We start from the raw sequence: 20,277 nt of genomic DNA on the forward strand, positions 1-20,277 counted from the left end.
TAGGGAAACAAGTTTTGGACGCCTGACAGGTGAACATTCTTCCCTCTTTGTATAGAATAGGTAAGAAAAAGTGTAAGAATATGGACGAAAGTCCACATTAAAGGGAACCTGTCCGGGGTCTTACATACGGATGTAGCGCATACCGTGGATTTTTTTATGTTGGAAGACAACGGGGCTCGTTACAGAATCTCTTCTTGGATTCTACAACTACAATTTCCAAACAATGAAGTAGCGTGAGAATCAGGCCTGAAGAGAACTTTGGATGATCACATTTTCTTTCCAGACAGCTTGATTTTTCGGACAGTTTATCTCATCAGACCACAATATTCAGAGTTCAGTGGACAAATGAATCGTTTTCATAAACATGTAGAAAATGTTAGCAAGCCTTATAAATCCAAGCTGCTTTGTTCACAGAAATACAGCATTGCTTTCAGCATAATTTCAGTTAAGAAAAATTATTAAAAAAATTTGCGTAAAAACAACAAAAAAATGTGGATTCAATGAAAATATTTGATTTGACTAGATTAGATTAAAATCAATTGGACTAAAAGTATCACAGGCTGAAAATGTCTATTGAAAAATTATGAAGTATAAAATGTTTCAATATGAAAATGGGAAAATAGTGGGAAAAAAAATCATTGCATAAATACAATGGGGAACAGTTATCAAAAAGGGAAAAAAGTAACTAATCACATTGTGGCTCTCATTTATCTGTTTCAATAGATTTTTATTAATTTTTCCAAAAAGAGAAAAAAATAAAAGCTCTCATTTATCTCAGATGCTTTGGAAATGAAAGTTACAATCTGATTTCAATAACATTTTTTTCCAGGGAATCAATTATCAAAAATCTCCTTCACTGGTGTTAAGGTCATTGACAAAGCACAGAAAAAGTATTGAGCGTCATTGTACTTTCATGATCCTACATCTTAACAGGAGTTGTATCCAAGAAGGAGGCCTCCAATAACCAACCATGTATGTGATTGCCGACGTATGGCTCTCCAGCTGCTGGAGAACTACAACTCCCAGTATACCTCAGGACATGCTGCGACTTGTCGTTTCCCAACCACTGGACAGCCACAAGTTGGCGTTCCCCCGATTCCAAGAAAGAAAGGTGCAAGAAAATCACAAGGAGGCAAGATGGCAAAATATTCCCTTCTACCCAAAAGGCGTGGACTATAAAGGTGCACGCTTATGTGCCAAGTCGTTTCCAGAGCTATATCTAATTAATATATCTCTATGCTGCTAGGCAGAAATTGTGTTACCCCATCCCCAATGTATACACTTACCTAGAGCTTAAAGGTGTTGACCTGTGAAAAGAATAACTTGTTGATCATGGGGGGTCCGGCTGCTGGGACTCGCGCTGATCAGCAGAATGGGGTAAGATAGAGCTGAAGTGCGCCTGTTCGACTGCCGCTCCATTCAAGCTGCACTCGGCTTTTTCTGGCAACCTCACGGAGAAAGAATGGAGCGGCGTTCTGGCATCCGACCTGTCCGATCTGCCAATAAATAAATAAAAATTCCCCATGCTGCCGATCGGTTACACCTAACCGATCAATAAGTTATGCAGATAGATGATAGCTTGTTTTCACTGGACAACCCTTTTTAATAAAATGTGACATGCATACTGCTATATAGCGCCCACGTTACACTGTATACACATTACATACATATTACACACACTACCGCGTTCCAGCAGTGTCGAGGGAACAGTAGTGAGCGGAGGACAAAGACCCTTTGCAAACTCTCTCTTATCAAGTTACAACAGCTGGAAAGAAGCCGAGCTGCTGAGATTCAGAGAACCATCCAGTCCAAGCCTTGGGTTGCAGTTTTTCATCTGCAGGTGTAATATTGCTTTGTCATCCTGAGCTTTGTCAATGTCCGTAGGTGAGCCAAGAATCCGTCAGCCAGAGAGCCCCATATCCGCTGTCTGTCCCCGGAGCGTGAACCATACATGTCCCATTTATCCTCTCTGTCCTTCCCCTCTGAACTAATGCTTTTATGTCTGTGTGTCGTTTCTATGTGCGTTTGTCTTGTTTTCTGACTTTACAATATCTATTATGCTTTAGACAAATACCCCAGGGAGATTATGTAAAAAAGGCTGGAGATGTCGACTCCTTTTATAGCGACTTGCCTCCCGGAGTCAGCTCAAACTCAGGATCTAGTTCTAAGAAGAGGTCTGCTATTCTGTCGCATTTTCAGATTTCTGCCTGTTCCATCCCACATTATTCCATTAGTCAGAACATTTCATTATTTTGCAGAAGGTTTGATTCCTTTTAATTTTCTTGTTTGTGGAATAGTGATAAAGGAAAACATAGTAATTTGACTTCAAAGTAGCTGCAGCTCAATTCTTAGGTTTGCTGACGGACAAATTATGATCTGTCCTTTTACATTGTCCATTGAGACTTTCCGCATCGGATAGTAAGACCTAATAATGGACGGTGTCCGGGAATATGGCATTGAGAGCTCTAAGTGGGGAGGATGGGAGAATTATTGTTCCTCCCCATTGCACAGATTTGGACGTAATCTTTGGGTCACCCACAATCATCTCGCTTCTTTGAAGTCAAAATAAACAATTGTTGTTAATCTTATATTTGCCTTTCTTGACTACTTGGGTTCATAATTGCATGATACAATGACTCGACTCTACTTTCAACGCTTTACTGTGATTGACAGAACTGAGCTGAGACTAGCATCCTACAAAAGGAGTAAGAAACGGACAGATCCCCCAAAGGTGCCTGTACACAGGAGAGAATGATCGGCTATCTCTCCAGACTCCCCCTTACACATGAACTGTCAACTCAGACCAGCAGTTCTGTGTTTTTAAAAGGGAGAGGGGCAAAAGCTGCTGCCAGACGGTTTTGGCAGTGACTTATCTCCCTCTGAGAGCAAGAATATTGGGTGTTTAAGCTTAAACTGGTCGATTTTTCTCTTCCCTGAAAGATAAAAATCGGGAGCTGCAAGTCCCCATACACAAGTCCCCATGCACAAGGTGTGCCATAAATAAGTCCCCATACACAAGTCTCCATGCACAAGGTGTGCCATAAATAAGTCCCCATACACAAGTCCCCATGAACAAGGTGTGCCATAAATAAGTCCCTATACACAAGTATCCATGCACAAGGTGTGCCATAAATAAGTCCCCATACACAAGTCGCCATGCACAAGGTGTGCCATAAATAAGTCCCCATACACAAGTCCCCATGCACAAGGTGTGCCATAAATAAGTCCCCATACACAAGTATACATGCACAAGGTGTGCCATAAATAAGTCCCCATACACAAGTCCCCATGAACAAGTTGCCATAAATAGATCCCCATACACAAGGTGCCATAAATAAGTCCCCATACACAAGTCTCCATGCACAAGGTGTGCCATAAATAAGTCCCCATACACAAGACTCCATGCACAAGGTGTGCCATTAGTAAGTCCCCATACACAAGTCTCCATGCACAAGGTGTGCCATAAGTAAGTCCCCATACACAAGTCTCCATGCACAAAGTGTGCCATAAATAAGTCCCCATACACAAGTCTCCATGCACAAGGTGTGCCATAAATAAGTCCCCATACACAAGTCCCCATACACAAGTCTCCATGCACAAGGTGTGCCATAAATAAGTCCCTTATCACAAGTCCCCATGCACAAGGTGTGCCATAAATAAATCCCTTATCACAAGTCCCCATGCACAAGGTGTGCCATAAATAAGTCCCCATACACAATTCCCCATGCACAAGGTGTGCCATAAATAAGTCCCCATACACAAGTCTCCATGCACAAGGTGTGCCATAAATAAGTCCCCATACACAAGTCCCCATGAACAAGTTGCCATAAATAGGTCCCCATACACAAGGTGCCATAAATAAGTCCCCATACACAAGTCTCCATGCACAAGGTGTGCCATAAATAAGTCCCCATACACAAGTCTCCATGCACAAGGTGTGCCATAACTAAGTCCCCATACACAAGTCTCCATGCACAAGGTGTGCTATAAATAAGTCCCCATACACAAGTCTCCATGCACAAGGTGTGCCATAAATAAGTCCCCATACACAAGTCCCCATACACAAGTCTCCATGCACAAGGTGTGCCATAAATAAGTCCCCATACACAAGTCTCCATGCACAAGGTGTGCCATAAATAAGTCCCCATACACAAGTCTCCATGCACAAGGTGTGCCATAAATAAGTCCCCATACACAAGTCTCCAAGCTCAAGGTGTGCCATAAATAAGTCCCCATACACAAGTCCCCATATACAAGTCTCCATGCACAAGGTGTGCCATAAATAAGTCCCCATACACAAGTCCCCATACACAAGTCTCCATGCACAAGGTGTGCCATAAATAAGTCCCCATACACAAGTCCCCATACACAAGTCTCCATGCACAAGGTGTGCCATAAATAAGTCCCCATACACAAGTCTCCATGCACAAGGTGTGCCATAAATAAGTCCCCATAGACAAGTCCCCATACACAAGTCTCCATGCACAAGGTGTGCCATAAATAAGTCCCTTATCATAAGACCCCATGCACAAGTCGCCATACACAATACCCCATGCACAAGTTGCCATAAATAAATGAGATTTCCGGCATTTCCAGCTAAGATGTTTGAGATGAATTTACCCTAATGTGTATGGGGGTCTGTGTTCGCACTGCAACAATCTTTGATAAGACCCAACAATCGCACATTATTTATATTACTGGACTTTTGAGGGACCTTTTGGTCTCCTAAACCTTAAGCATCTAGGTGCAAGTGCAAGTTCCACACTTCCTTTAAGTATGGCTTTTTTAAATCAATTAATAAAGTTTTTCAAATACTATATACTCGGTTTCCATATGTTTATACCTAAAATAAATGATATTCCCGAGGCACAGATAGTTAGCGTCCTAGCTCCTCATTAGAGTAAGGTTACTTTGCATTGGGCCCTCATTTTTTTTAAACAAACCTTTTGCGCACATACCTACCTGATTGAACAGAATAAGATTTAGCATATCCATTCTAAATGTATGTCTGCCATGTGCTAAATGTCCAAGAAGAAAGTAAAACAAAATGGACAAAGTTTAGGCAGCTTTAGTTGTCAACTATAGCAGAAACTTTGTGCCGCCGTTCTATCGCTTTACGCCCTGGCCCTTTAATTAGGCCCCCGTGAAGATGGAGAGGAGTCGTAAAAGGTAGCGCTTTGTATTTCTGTGCCACGTTTTTGTTACCCTGTCAGTTTGCAGAGAGTTTAACAAATAGGTAAGTTTGTACTATTTTTTTTTCTAGTTCTAGTGCCCCAGACCTTTTCCATTTTCACATGAAATTTTATACTATAAAGCTGTAGGAAAATAAATGTCAGGCTCCGTTTTATTTTTCAGCAAAATTGCTAATCTAATATCTGGTAATGAACCAGGCCCCTTTCAATTAGATATACAGGAGAAGCAATACCAGGTGCCACCCGTAGGCAAGAGTGGGGCTGATTCTAGAAAAAAGAGGACCCATGATGTGCCCTTTTTCAAGATCTCTGTATATAAAACCAGGGAGCTCGCTTCATCTAGAACTAATGCTGCTGCTCTATGAAGTGCCCATTCTTGTGATCCACAGATGCCCATAAGTGAATAGTTGTTTTCCCACCCATGACTAGAACATCAGGGGCATTTCATAGCTTTCCTCCCATGGTGTTTGTCCAGCACTACAGCCACATCCTCACTTTACAGCAGATGAAGGATTCAGTTGCGTCTATTCTCCTCTTAGGTCTAACGGTCTATCCCATTCGTGGAGTGAAAGGATCCCGGACACTAAACACGTCTCCGATGTTTGTGAAAATGGACGTCCAAGGAGTAACTCTTGGCAAGGTAAAGTTTGGATTTTGCCAACACTCCGGATCTCAAGTAGGCTTGAGATCGAGATCGGATCGTTGTCATTTCCATTTGCCAATCCCTTTGTTTTCAGAGATTAGCTGCTGCTACAGGTTTCTCTTCTCTCCCCATTGAAAACCCATGAATACACAGCCAAGCCAAGAATTCATGTGTATGAGCTATTCCAGGAGTCTGAATTAATTTTTGGGTCTTTGTGATTCCAGAACGTTTTGAGGGTGTGGGGTGGGGGGAAAGTAATGTCATACTAAGGGGTTAATGACGATAAAAATTTGGGACTGACGGTGAGTTTTGTTCCAACTGTCTTGAAATAAAATTGAAAAATAGGTGTTAACAACCCATTGTGTGACTCGAATTGCAAAATCTTTGAATCTTTCTGGGATTATATGAAGAGACAGAAGAATTCTCCAAACCTTCATCCACAGAAGATCTGTAGTTAGTTCTCCAAGATGTTTGGAACAACCTCCCTGCCAAGTAGCTAGAAGAATTGATGTTGCTTTGAATGCAAAGAGCGGTCACACCAAATATTGATTTGATTTAGATTTCTCTTTACTTTAATCACTTTATATTTTGTTAACACAAAATAATAGTTTTGAAAGCATTCTTATTTTTCAGCATTTTTCCACACTTGCCTAAAACTTTTGCACAGTACTGTATACATACCTCAAATGTATACACTATAAGGACAAAAGTATTGGGCCACGCCACTTAATGAATTCAGGCTTCTCATTCAGTTCCACTTCCCCAAGTATATAACATCCAGCCCCATCCCCCGATGTATAACATCCAGCCCCTTCCCCCGATGTATGACATCCAGCTCCATCCCCCATGTATAACATCCATCCCCTTCCCCCGATGTATAACATCCATCCCCTTCCCCCGATGTATAACATCCATCCCCTTCCCCGGTGTATAACATCCGGCCCCATCCCATATCCGGCCCCATCATCCCAGTATATAACATCAGGGCCCATCCCCACGGTGTATAACATCCACACCCATCCCCCCAGTGTATAACATCAGGCCCTATCCCCCCAGTGTATAACATCCGGCCCCATCCCCCGGTGTATAACATCCCCCACATTGTATAATATCTGGCTCCACCCCCAGTGTATAACATCTGTCCCATCCCCCCAGTATATAACATCTGGCCCCATCCCCCACTATATAACATCTGGCCCCATCCCCCCAGTGTATAACATCTGGCCCCATCCCCCCAGTATATAACATCTGGTCCCATCCCACCCGTTGTAAGACATCCACCCCCAGCCCACACGGTGTGTAACATCTGGCCTCACTCCCCCTGTTGTATAACATCTGGCTCCACCGCCCCGGTGTGTAACATCCGGCCCCATCCCCCTAAGTGTATAAAATCTGGTCCCGTATCCCCCATTGTAAGACATCCACCCCCATCCTCTACAGTGTAAAACATATGGCGCCATCCCCTCATTGTATAACATCCGGCCCCATCCCATCTTTGTATAACATCTGGCCCCATCCCCTCATTGTATAACATCCGGCCCCATCCCCCCATTGTATAACATCCGGCCCCATCCCCTCGTTGTATAACATCCGGCCCCATCCCCTCGTTGTATAACATCCGGCCCCATCCCATCTTTGTATAACATCTGGCCCCATCCCCTCGTTGTATAACATCCGGCCCCATCCCCCCATTGTATAACATCCGGCCCCATCCCCTCGTATAACATCCGGCCCCATCCCCTCGTTGTATAACATCCGGCCCCATCCCCCCATTGTATAATATCCAGCCCCATCCCCTCGTTGTATAACATCCGGCCCCATCCCCCCATTGTATAACATCCGGCCCCATCCCCTCGGTGTATAACATCTGGCCCCATCCCCCCATTGTATAACATCCGGCCCCATCCCCTTGTTGTATAACATCCAGCCCCATCCCCCCATTGTATAACATCCGGCCCCATCCCCTCGTTGTATAACATCCGGCCCCATCCCCTCGGTATATAGCATCCGGCCCCATCCCCTCGGTGTATAACATCCGGCCCCATCCCCTCGTTGTATAACATCCGGCCCCATCCCCCCATTGTATAACATCCGGCCCCATCCCCTCGTGGTATAACATCCGGCCCCATCCCCTCGGTGTATAACATCCGGCCCCATCCCCTCGGTTTATAACATCCGGCCCCATCCCCCATTGTATAACATCCGGCCCCATCCCATCGTTGTATAACATCCGGCCCCATCCCCTCGTTGTATAACATCCGGCCCCATCCCCTCGGTGTATAACATCCGGCCCCATCCCCTCGGTGTATAACATCCGGCCCCATCCCCCCATTGTATAATATCCGGCCCCATCCCCTCGTTGTATAAAATCCGGCCCCATCCCCCTATTGTATAACATCCGGCCCCATCCCATCGTTGTATAACATCCGGCCCCATCCCCTCGTTGTATAACATCCGGCCCCATCCCCCCATTGTATAACATCCGGCCCCATCCCCTCGTTGTATAACATCCGGCCCCATCCCCTCGTTGTATAACATCCGGCGCCATCCCCTCGGTGTATAACATCCGGCCCCATCCCCCCATTGTATAACATCCGGCCCCATCCCCTTGTTGTATAACATCCAGCCCCATCCCCCCATTGTATAACATCCGGCCCCATCCCCTCGTTGTATAAAATCCGGCCCCATCCCTTCGGTGTATAGCATCCGGCCCCATCCCCTCGGTGTATAACATCTTGCTCCATCCCCCCATTGTATAACCTCCAACCTCATCCTCTCAGTGTATAAGATCCGGCCTCTAGTTTTCCAGGGTCAATTTGCTTATATTTTTAAAGGGGTCATCCAAGACTTTGATATTAATGGCTGACATTAATCAGACTCACTTCAATGGAAACTACCCGAGCATTGCCACCACCCAGTGTACAGCGCTGTGATGTTCCGACTCTGTACAGTTTATTCCCTCCTCCGAGGGACCTGCTAACAGCTGATCGTTGCGGGTGTTGGCCGTCCACCGGTCTGGTACTCATTACCTATCAAAGTTATGGGCCACTATTATCAAAGTCCTGGACAACCCCGTTAACAATTACATGTAATGATTCAAACATAAAGATATTGTGTTTTAATATCTTACAGGTAACTTAAGCAGCAGCAGGAAAAAACTAAGAGGAAAGAGATTCAGACCACGATCAAATTCCACTGAGTGAGTACAGCCGGTATTCTTCAGGCCTTGGAGACTACATATGGCTTTAGGCGAATGACCATCATTGAACAATATTTTATTTTTATATATTTTTTTATCTAATCTAATTCCTATAGCAGTTGGGTTGGAGTCCTGTTTTTCTGATACAGAGCTCCAAGTCCTCTGCACAGATATAGGGATAAATGATAAAATCTTTCTTGCCTATATCCACCACTAGGGGGAGCTTACTGTATACGATGTAGACTTTAAACTAAAAAATAAAACAGTGTGCAAGCTCCCCCTAGTGGTGGCTGAATGCAACCAGAATGCTTCCATTTAACACTACATCCATACAAAGGATCTGGAGCTCTTTTATCACAATAACAGCAATAAAGGTAATTAAAATTAAAAATGTTGAAAATAAAAAACATTGTGTTAAAAAATGGATATTTTCATTAAGGCTTGATAGGAAAACCTGTGGCTCTTCAGTAGCTCCAGACCTACAAACCACATAGTATCCTGAAAATTCTAAATGCCTAATTCCTGGGAAATATTTCAAAAGCTAGCTGGCCAAAGGAAAATAATTTGTTTTATTTCTCTCCATGCATGCAGTTCATTTGAGAGTCATAATTTACTAACGGTCCATGTAATAATGAGAAAAGAAAACTTTATATGTTATTATTAGTAGTAATTTACTGTTAGTCCACTCTCTAGATGTTCACTACTATCGGTGTAATGTTAAGGCTTTACAGCAAATTTGCACCTCTGAACACTGTTTTTTTTAATCTAAATATGATTAAAATTCTAATTTCCTTACGTATATATAATATGTGTATATTTTATAATACATAGCTACAAATTTAAAATTCTTGATACCTACAACCACCACTCGAGGGAGCATAGGAGCTTACTGTATACTGTTATATACACACTAGATGGTGGCCCGATTCTAACGCATCGGGTATTCTAGAATATGTATGTAGTTTATTTATGAAGATTTCCACGTAGTATATTGCCCAGCCACGTAGTATATAGCTTAGCCCACGAAGTATATAGCTTAGCCCACGAAGTATATAGCTTAGCCCACGTAGTATATTGCACAGCCACGTAGTATATTGCCCAGCCCACGCAGTATATAACACAGCCACGTAGTATATAGCATAGCCACGTAGTATATTGCACAGCCACTTAGTATATAGCACAGCCCACGTAGTATATAACACAGCCCCCACAGTATATAATACAACCCACGTAGTATATAACATAGCCGACGCAGTATATAACACAGCCCACGTAGTATATAACACAGCCCACGCAGTATATAATACAACCCACGTAGTATATAACACAGCTGACGCAGTATATAACACAGCCACGTAGTATATAACACAGCCACGTAGATATTGCACAGGCTTGTAGTATATAGCACAGCCACATAGTATATAACACAGCCCATGCAGTATATAACACAGCCCATGAAGTATATAACACAGCCCATGTAGTATATAGCACAGCCACATAGTATATAACACAGCCCATGCAGTATATAACACAGCCCACGCAGTATATAACACAGCCCACGTAGTATATAACACAGCTGTCACGGGGAGACTAGGTGGGCAAGAGCTAATAACCCGGGCCCCTGCAATTTCCCTCAGACTAGGGAAATCCTGACTGACCCTCTACCTAGAGTTTACACTGATGGTGTGCATGTCTAGGCCTCGACCCTCGCCCTGTCTCCTGTTTCAACCCTAGGCTGAAACCACCGCCCACCACCCAGTGAAAAGATCATACACCAATACCCACAGTTAGAACAGGCAAGGATAACGGAAAATATACACCACGCCGCAGTCACTCAGGAATACACTATAAATGGGCAGGGCAAAATAAATACAAATACAGGAAGGAGTAAATAAGACAAAGGGAAATACACCACCAGCAACGATACTCCAACTTCTAGCTCACCACTCCAGACCGAGATAACATGTACAAGACAGAAGCTATAATCGGCGACGCCCAATGTTCAGGAGAACTATTTAAAGGCAATGGGCATGGCCCAGCTTCCAATCCGAGCATCAGGTAAATTAACCCCGGACCAGCTAGATAAAATCTAGCCGACGCCAATGAGCACATAGTGGTCAAAAGCTGAATTACCGCTGTCTGTCGAATGACCTGGTCTGAACAGCGTCCGACATGACAGTACCCCGCCTTCTACGATGGACCCCAGGGCCCTCACGGCTTATAGGACCCGGCTTGTCCGGATGGCGACGGTGAAAAAACCTGACCAGCCGATCCGCATGAATGTCCGAGGCTGGTACCCAGGACCTCTCCTCAGGCCCATAACCACGCCAGTGTACCAAGTACTGTAAAGTGCGGCGCACTACACGAGAGTCAACCACCTTGGAGACTTCAAATTCCAAATTACCATCCACCAAGACTGGAGGTGGCATAGGCGCCGCGTCCACAGAACCCACCACCTTCTTTAAAAGAGACCTGTGGAACACGTTGTGTATCTTATACAACGTAGGAAGCTTCAATCGGTACGCTACTGGGTTAATGACGGTGGTGACCCTAAATGGACCAATAAACCGTGGACCCAATTTAAGGGATGGTATTTTGAGTCTTATGTTTTTTGTGGATAACCACACCCAGTCATCCACACTCAAGTCCGGACCTGGCACACGCCTACTGTCAGCCACACGTTTGTACCTAGCACCCACACTTAACAGGCGCTGTTTCACTCTCCTCCAGACTGATGACAATTGTGCTCCTAACTGGTCCTCCTCCGGAACGCCGGAAGAGCCCCTCTGACTCAAAGTACAAAATTGACGATGTAGCCCGTAAACACAAAAAAACGGAGACTCCCCAGACGACTCCTGGCGGTGATTATTGATGGCAAACTCAGCCAAAGGAAGGAATGTAGACCACTCCTCCTGGTTATCAGAGACAAAGCAGCGTAAGTACTGTTCCAAATTTTGGTTCATACGCTCAGTCTGACCATTTGACTGAGGGTGAAACGCCGAAGAATGAGACAACTTGATCCCCAGCCGTGAGCAAAATGCTTTCCAAAATTTTGCCACGAACTGAGTACCCCTATCAGACACGATGTCAGATGGAACCCCATGAAGTCTGACCACCTCCTGCACAAATACCTGAGCCAGAGTCTTAGCGTTAGGCAACGAAGGCAAAGACACAAAGTGCGACATTTTTGAAAACCGATCAACAATCACCAAGATGACCGTGTTCCCAGCTCAGGAGGGCAAATCAGTGATGAAATCCATGGAGATTTCCGTCCATGGCTTACTAGGTACCTCAAGAGCCCTAGCGCACGTGGTACAAGCTGACACGTATGAGACCACGTCCTGTCGGATCTTGGGCCACCAAAACCGATGTGACACCAACTCCAAGGTACCTCTAACCCCTGGGTGGCCAGCCAGGACAGCATCATGATGCTCCGCCAAAACCTTTAAGCGGAGATGAAGCGGTACAAAAGATTTGTTGACGGGAAGCTCAGACGGTACCTCCTCCTGAGCCTCGGCAATCTCAGCCTCAACCTCGGTAGTGAGAGCCGAAACTACAACACCCTTTTGGAGGACGGGTACTGGATCCTCCCGAGGTTCTCCCCCCGGAAAACACCTGGACAGAGCATCCGCCTTAGTGTTTTTAGACCCCGGTCTGTAAGTGACCACAAAATTGAACCGCGTGAAAAACAATGCCCAGCGAGCCTGCCTGGGGGACAGACGCTTGGCTGACTCCAAATACATCAGATTCTTATGATCGGTAATAACAGTTACCTGATGTACCGACCCCTCCAAGAAGTGTCGCCATTCCTCAAAGGCCAACTTGATTGCCAACAACTCCCTGTGGCCGATATCGTAGTTACGTTCGGCGGACGACAGTTTCTTGGAGAAATAGGCGCATGGACGCAAATCACTCAAAGATGAGCCTTGTGATAGTACCGCCCCCACACCAACCTCAGACGCATCGACTTCCACAACAAAAGGTTTTGATACGTCTGGCTGCACAAGAATGGGAGCCGAAACAAAACTGTTCTTAAGAAATTCAAATGCGCGCACAGCAGCCTCAGGCCAAACGGAGAAATTGGTACCCTTTTTAGTCATGTCAGTTAGCGGTTTAGCAATGATGGAAAAATCCTTGATAAATTTCCTAAAGTAGTTAGAAAACCCAAGGAACCGCTGAAGTGCTTTCAGGTTTTTTTTTAAGCAATGTTTGGAATTTTTTTTCACCACTTGGATAAAAAATAACCTAGACATGTTAGGTGTCTATGAACTCGTAATGACCTAGAGAATTGCCATTTTTGGATATAGGTATCACTACATTATTATGTTTCTAATACAATTTTTGTAAACACAGTAATTGGCAGCTCACTGCCAGCGATTATAACCTTAGCAGGGAGCATGCATTGAGAAACCACCTTGCAGGATATACATGAGCTCAGATTGGTCTCCTCCACACCCTCTGAGCTTAGAAGTTTTCCGCCGTTGCGTTTTTCTTAGACAGTAGAGGACAGATGTTAATAAAATGACCAGTCTTACCGCAGTAAAAACAGGCTCCCTGCTTCCTGAGCTCAGGGGCTCGACGCTTCACATGTGACACCCCTGCAATTTGCATAGGCTCCTTGGGCTCACCTGCAGCAACCACACGTGAACCTAAACCCTCTCCCATAGGCGGTGTCTCATGCTCCCCCTGACGCAAACGGCGATCAATGCGGACAACCAGACTCATAGCGGAATCTAGACAAGTAGGAGTCTCGTACATCAGAAGGGCTTTTTTAACCCTTCCAGAAACCCCATGAATAAGTTGACTCCGCACCGCTGGATCATTCCACTGTGTATCGATCGCCCAGCGACGAAATTCAGAACAATAATCCTCTGCTACTCGCTCCCCCTGGGAATAGTGCGTATCTTAGATTCTGCTAGAGCCATTCTGTCTGGCTCATCGTAAATATTTCCAAGAAAGGAAAAAAAACTCTCCACAGAGTCAAATGCAGCAGAATCAGATGGCAAAGAAAACGCCTATGCTTGGGGTTCCCCGCTTAACAATGACAACACCAGGCCCACACGCTGAGCCTCATTACCTGAGGAGATCGGGCGCATACGGAAATATAGTTTGCAAGCTTCACGAAAAGAAACAAATTTACTGCGTTCCCCAGCAAATTTTTCAGGCAAAGGAAACTTAGGCTCAGCAACTCTACCTGTCGCTCCAGCTTGCACATTAGATACTGCTAGTCCCTGTTGCTGCACTGCCCCCCTCAACTCAGTGACCTGTAGGGACAGCGCCTCCAACTGGCAGGTTATGGAAGTCATGGGATCCATGACAAAACAAAAAAAAGGAAACCCCCTTTTTTTTTTTTTTTTTAACCCCTTCAAGTCGCGGCCCTTTTTCGTTTTTGTGTTTTCGTTTTTCGCTCTCCTCCTTCCCAGAGCCATAACTTTGTTATTTTTCCATCAATATGGCCATGTGAGGGCTTATTTTTTTGCGGGACGAGTTGTACTTTTGAACAACATCATTGGTTTTACCATGTCATGTACTAGAAAACGGGAAAAAAATTCCAAGTGCGGTGAAATTGCAAAAAAAGTGCAATCCCACACTTGTTTTTTGTTTGGCTTTTTTGCTAGGTTCACTAAATGCTAAAACTAACCTGCCATTATGATTCTCTAGGTCATTACGAGTTCATAGACACCTAACATGTCTAGGTTATTTTTTATCCAAGTGGTGAAAAAAAATTCCAAACATTGCTTAAAAAAAAAAAAAAAAGAAAAAAAAAGTGCCATTTTCCGATACCCGTAGCGTCTCCAATTTTCGTGATCTGGGGTCGGGTGAGGGCTTATTTTTTGCGTGCCGAGCTGGCGTTTTTAATGATTCCATTTCGGCACAGATACGTTCTTTTGATCGCCCGTTATTGCATTTTAACGCAATGTCGCGGCGACAAAAAAAACGTAATTCTGGCGTTTCGGATTTTTTTCTCGCTACGCTGTTTAGCGATCAGGTTCATGCTTTTTTTTAATTGATAGATCGGGCGATTCTGAACGCGGCGATACCAAATATGTGTAGGTTTGTTTTTTTTTTATTGTTTTATTTAGGATGGGGCGAAAGGGGGGTGATTTAAACTTTTATATTTTTAATATTTTTTTCACATTTTTAAAAACTTTTTTTTTTCACTTTTGCCATGCTTCAATAGCCTCCAAGGGAGGCTAGAAGCAGGCACAGCCCGATCGGCTCTGCTACATAACAGCGATCATCAGATCGCTGTTATGTAGCTGAAATGCAGGTGTGCTGTGAGCGCCGACCACAGGGGGGCGCTCACAGCAGGCCGGCATCAGTAACCATAGAGGTCTCAAGGACCTCTATGGTTACCTTCCTGATGCATCGCCGACCCCCGATCATGTGACGGGGGTCGGCGATGACGTCATTTCCGGCCGCCCGGCCGGATGCGGTAGTTAAATGCCGCTGTCTGCATTTGACAGCGGCATTTAACAGGTTAATAGCGGCGGGTGAATAGCGATTTCACCCGCCGCTATTGCGCGCACATGTCAGCTGTACAAAACAGCTGACATGTCGCGACTTTGATGTGCGCTCACCGCCGGAGCGCACATCAAAACAGGGGACCCGACATGCGCAGTACATGTACGGCGCATGTCGCGAAAGGGTTAAAGGCCGATTATAATGTCACGGGGAGACTAGGTGGGCAAGAGCTAATAACCCGGGCCCCTGCAATTTCCCTCAGACTAGGGAAATCCTGACTGACCCTCTACCTAGAGTTTACACTGATGGTGTGCATGTCTAGGCCTCGACCCTCGCCCTGTCTCCTGTTTCAACTCTAGGCTGAAACCACCGCCCACCACCCAGTGAAAAGATCATACACCAATACCCACAGTTAGAACAGGCAAGGATAATGGAAAATATACACCACGCCGCAGTCACTCAGGAATACACTATAAATGGGCAGGGCAAAATAAATACAAATATAGGAAGGAGTAAATAAGACAAAGGGAAATACACCACCAGCAACGATACTCCAACTACTAGCTCACCACTCCAGACCGAGATAACAACGCACAAGACAGAAGCTATAATCGGCGACGCCCAATGTTCAGGAGAACTATTTAAAGGCAATGGGCATGGCCCAGCTTCCAATCCGAGCATCAGGTAAATTAACCCCGGACCAGCTAGATAAAATCTAGCCGACGCCAATGAGCACATAGTGGTCAAAAGCGGAATTACCGCTGTCTGTCGAACGACCTGGTCTGAACAGCGTCCGACATGACAACAGCCCACGTAGTATATAGCACAGCCACGTAGTATATTGCACAGCAACGTATTATATAGCACAGCCACATAGTATATTGCACAGGCACGTAGTATATAGCACATATAATGTATATAATGGCGTCCGTGGCGTCCACGGCATCCTGTCCCGCTCCTCGCGACGCTTCGGTCCCAAGACTGCATTGCAGCAATAACACGTGATGATGTAGTGGTCTCGCGAGACCGGTACGTCATCTCCGGTCATTGCCGCAATGCATTCTTGGGACCGAAGCGTCGCGAGGAGCGGGACAGGATGCCGTGGATGCCGGAAGGTGAGAATATAACGATTTTTTTTTTTTATTATTATTTTTAACATTATGTTTTTACTATTGATGCTGCATAGGTAGCATTAATAGTAAAAAGTTGGTCACACAGGGTTAATAGCAGCGTTAACGGACTGCTAAAACCCTATGTGGCTGCTGACTGGGGAGTAGGGAGGGGTCACCGACTGGAGGGGAGTAGGGAGGGGCCAATTCGCGGCCGGACTGTGCCTGTCGCTGATTGACAGACAAACAGACGGAAGTACCCGTTAGACAATTATATAGATAGGTAGTTGGTAGTAAGCTCCCCCTAGTGGTGGCTGCAGGCATCAATAAATCTTTTAATTCCTAGAAAGTGGATTTGGAGCGTCATATAATAAAACAAGGAGCGATGTCAAGATATATTAAAAAATAATTAGCAGAGATGGTATTACATTGTATTTAAAAATTGATATTAGCTTCATTAATGAAGGCAATGCAATAATGCAGCAAGGTCAAGCCATCAAAAATCATATTGCAAGCGACTTGTTGTAGTCCTTTGGCAAGCAGAAGATAAGGTGCCTACAGTTTACTGGCAATTTTCAACGGCCACAGAATCTGATTTTCATGTTCTGGTTTCTCATATGGGATCCTTCCTGCTTATTCTTCTCTGCAAAATACTGAATACTAGACAATCTGGTATTCTTTTCATTGTTTGGCACTTTCCATAGTAAATTCTAACAGAATATCGTTCAGAAAACTACACAGTCCCTGTATGTAGTGTGACCTGAAGTATTGTCTTGTCATATAAGAGGTCAGTAGTATCAGAATATTGGGTAGCAGGGAAAATAATTGAGGTTCGAGCTTTTAAAGAGGACTTGTCACCAGTTTGAGCTTGTTAAACTGGCCACATCTAGGACTGGTGACTGCAGAGCGGAGTCAAACGTAGTTTTTATATTTTAATTTCTACTCTCTGTTGTGTAGATATTAGCTTGTAAAGTTTAGGTTATGATTTATGTTATGTCCAATGGGGGCATTACCAGAGATTCTTCTCTGAGCGCGTTTACATTTTCCCATGTATGAGGTTGACCAATCATAAGTAGGCAGCAACAAACACTGGAAAAAAAGAAAATACTCCCACAATAGCTTAAAGCAGGCTTTCTTCTGTGTGAGACACGTAATGACAGACGGTCTTGATCTCACTGCAGAGCTTTGTGTGATTAGAAACTGCCGGTAGTAGATAAGAGATGATTGTGATTGCTAACACTTCTTCAGCATTCATCTCATGGCAGTCAGCATGGGGGGCAGGGACAGTTCAACTCTTTACAAACACTCCTGCAGTTGCAGCTTTACTCTCACAGTAACATCAGCTCAGCTGTACGACCCTACTGTCACACCGACTGCCAGGAGAATAAAAACTAAAGGTGTTAGTAATCTATGCTCTACTGCCAGCACTCACACACAGCTCTGCATTGAGACCAGTGAGGAGAGCAGACTAGTAATCCCTGTCTCACAGAGGAGAAAGCCTGTTCCAAGCTATTATGGGGTTGGGCTCTTTTTTTTACCCTGTATCTTGCTGCCTGCTTATGATTGGTCAAAGTCATACATAGGAAGAAATACACACCCCCTAGGAAAAAATCTCTGTCAACGTCTGCATGGACTTGGAATCAATTATAATCTACACTTCACAAGCTAACATCTCGGCAATGGAGAGGAAAAATAAAAAAATATAACTTCTATGAATAAGGGTGTTGTATACACCAGAAACGAGTCAGGCTTCCTGAGGTTTCATTTTATCATGTTTTAATCTATTTTTCAATAAAGAAAGATTTTACTTATATACTGGATGGATCCTTTTCCTCCACACATCTCCAAGGGTGCCCAAAACTTTTGCATCTGCCCATTTTTATTTTTGTAATTTTTTAAATGTAAAAGATGAAAATATATATATATATATATATATATATATATATATATATATATATTGCCTAAAATACAAAGGAAATGTGTTGTCATCTCGAACTTTAGGCCTTTTAGAGATCATTTCATCTCCAACTTGTTTAACTGTTCATAATAAGAATAATTTTGTTCAAGGGTGCCCAGACTTTTCCATGCCACTGTATGCTGGTCAGATATAATGTTATCCCTCATGTATACACACAGGACAGCTTCTTCTGACAAGTTACTTAAAACAGCAGTTACCTTCTAACTCACCCAATCAAGAGAACTAACCCATTATTACAGATTTATAAGTGTATTATCAAGTCATATAATAGTAAATATATAAAAAGAAAACGGCTAAAAGCCGTAGCCAGCTCACCAACCAGACCACCAGATGTCGAGCACGAGAGTTCGTTCTGACCGGAACGCCAGGCAGCAGCAATGAGGAAAAGTAGTAGATACTCCAGCTCCGAAAATGGTAAAAGTCTTTATTAATCCAAAATTTAAAAGGATAATCCAACACTCATCATGGACATGTAGATGAAAAAAACATTATGGCTACGCGTTTCCTCATTGCTCATATAATAGTAGAGTATTATTCAAGCATTAGTGGAAAGTCGAATTGGAGGGGATTGAGTAAATTACCCTGGGAGGATATCTATAAAAATATAGGTTAGGTCTCACTCAATGCTAATCATAGATTTGTTTCATTTAATATTGTAAAAAGATTGTACTATAACCCTGACCTGGTAAATACATTGAATAGAAGTGCAGCGTTGTAATATGTCTTACACTGGATTTTTGCATATGATAATGGCAATGTAAGCTTCAGAGCGGTTTTGGTTTGGTATATTTGGAGTGTAGAGTATAAGGTGGAGGCGTATTGCTTAGGAATGGAACGTTACTCTCTACATTGGAAATACACAGAGTAAGAAAATGGTATGCAAGGGTCCATTATGAGCAGTGGAGACAAATATGAGGTGGGGTGGGGAGAGAATTGAGAAGTCTGGTATAATTACTGCATATTTGTCCAAGTCATTCATCCTCATTTTTTTTCCTTTCACACAGCAGGGGTAATGTTGATGAATGGGGGGGAGTGGGGGGAGATTCGGAGGGTAAATGGGGTATTTGTATATGCATTGTTTACTGACCTGGACTTTTTAACTGAATTTGTGATTCTGAATTAAAATTTAATAAAGGAAAAAAAAAATCCGCTTTGTCATATACCTCATTACCTTATTTCGCATCCTTCGCTCCCAAACAATATGCTGCATTGATGTTTCAATGCCTAGTTCATGATCCTTTAGAAACTGCTTTTAACTGCTGCTCAGCAAGAATCTATGTTCTCTATTTACAAACAATCTGTGTTATGGACTTTCCTTGTCTGAATACGGGAGTGTGGATCAGAGAGGATCAGACTGCAAATGTCACATATTCTGAATGTAGATAGAGTATGGTTTTTTCCTGAGCAGCAGTTGAAAGCAGATTTTTGGGGAGCGTGAACTACAGTGCATAGATAAAAAAGCAATGCAACATGGAGATTAGGTGTGAATAAAGCAAAATAAAGTAATGTAGTTTAGTACAAAAATTAATAACTTTACAAAAATCAAACAATTATGAACTTGAAAAAAAAAGTCTAATTACTCGTTAAGGAAAAGGTTGAGACTATTCCTAACTCGATGCTGAGGACAATTATTCTGAGGATTTAAAATGTATATTTGCGCTAAGTGACATCACGCAAGGTCCTGCAGCCGC

The 20,277-nt window shown here is 43.7% G+C and overlaps 1 protein-coding gene across 7 annotated transcripts in view; it reads left to right on the forward strand.

The window, feature by feature from the left end:
• Window positions 1-20,277, forward strand: part of ADAM22 (ADAM metallopeptidase domain 22) — a 329,143-nt gene that overhangs the window by 289,980 nt on the left and 18,886 nt on the right. For 2 of the 7 annotated variants that reach the window (XM_077268285.1, XM_077268284.1), the window contains exons 27-29: window positions 2,067-2,261; window positions 5,732-5,832; window positions 8,968-9,034. In XM_077268285.1, the coding sequence (XP_077124400.1) occupies window positions 2,067-2,261; window positions 5,732-5,832; window positions 8,968-9,034 (363 nt within the window). Of the gene's footprint in view, window positions 1-2,066; window positions 2,262-5,731; window positions 5,833-8,967; window positions 9,039-20,277 lie in introns of those variants that run through there. The other 5 variants (XM_077268287.1, XM_077268286.1, XM_077268289.1 and 2 more) reach the window with 3 other exon arrangements.

The sequence above is a fragment of the Ranitomeya variabilis genome, chromosome 6 (genome assembly GCF_051348905.1).
Source record: "Ranitomeya variabilis isolate aRanVar5 chromosome 6, aRanVar5.hap1, whole genome shotgun sequence".
Classification (NCBI taxonomy): Eukaryota; Metazoa; Chordata; class Amphibia; order Anura; family Dendrobatidae; genus Ranitomeya; species Ranitomeya variabilis.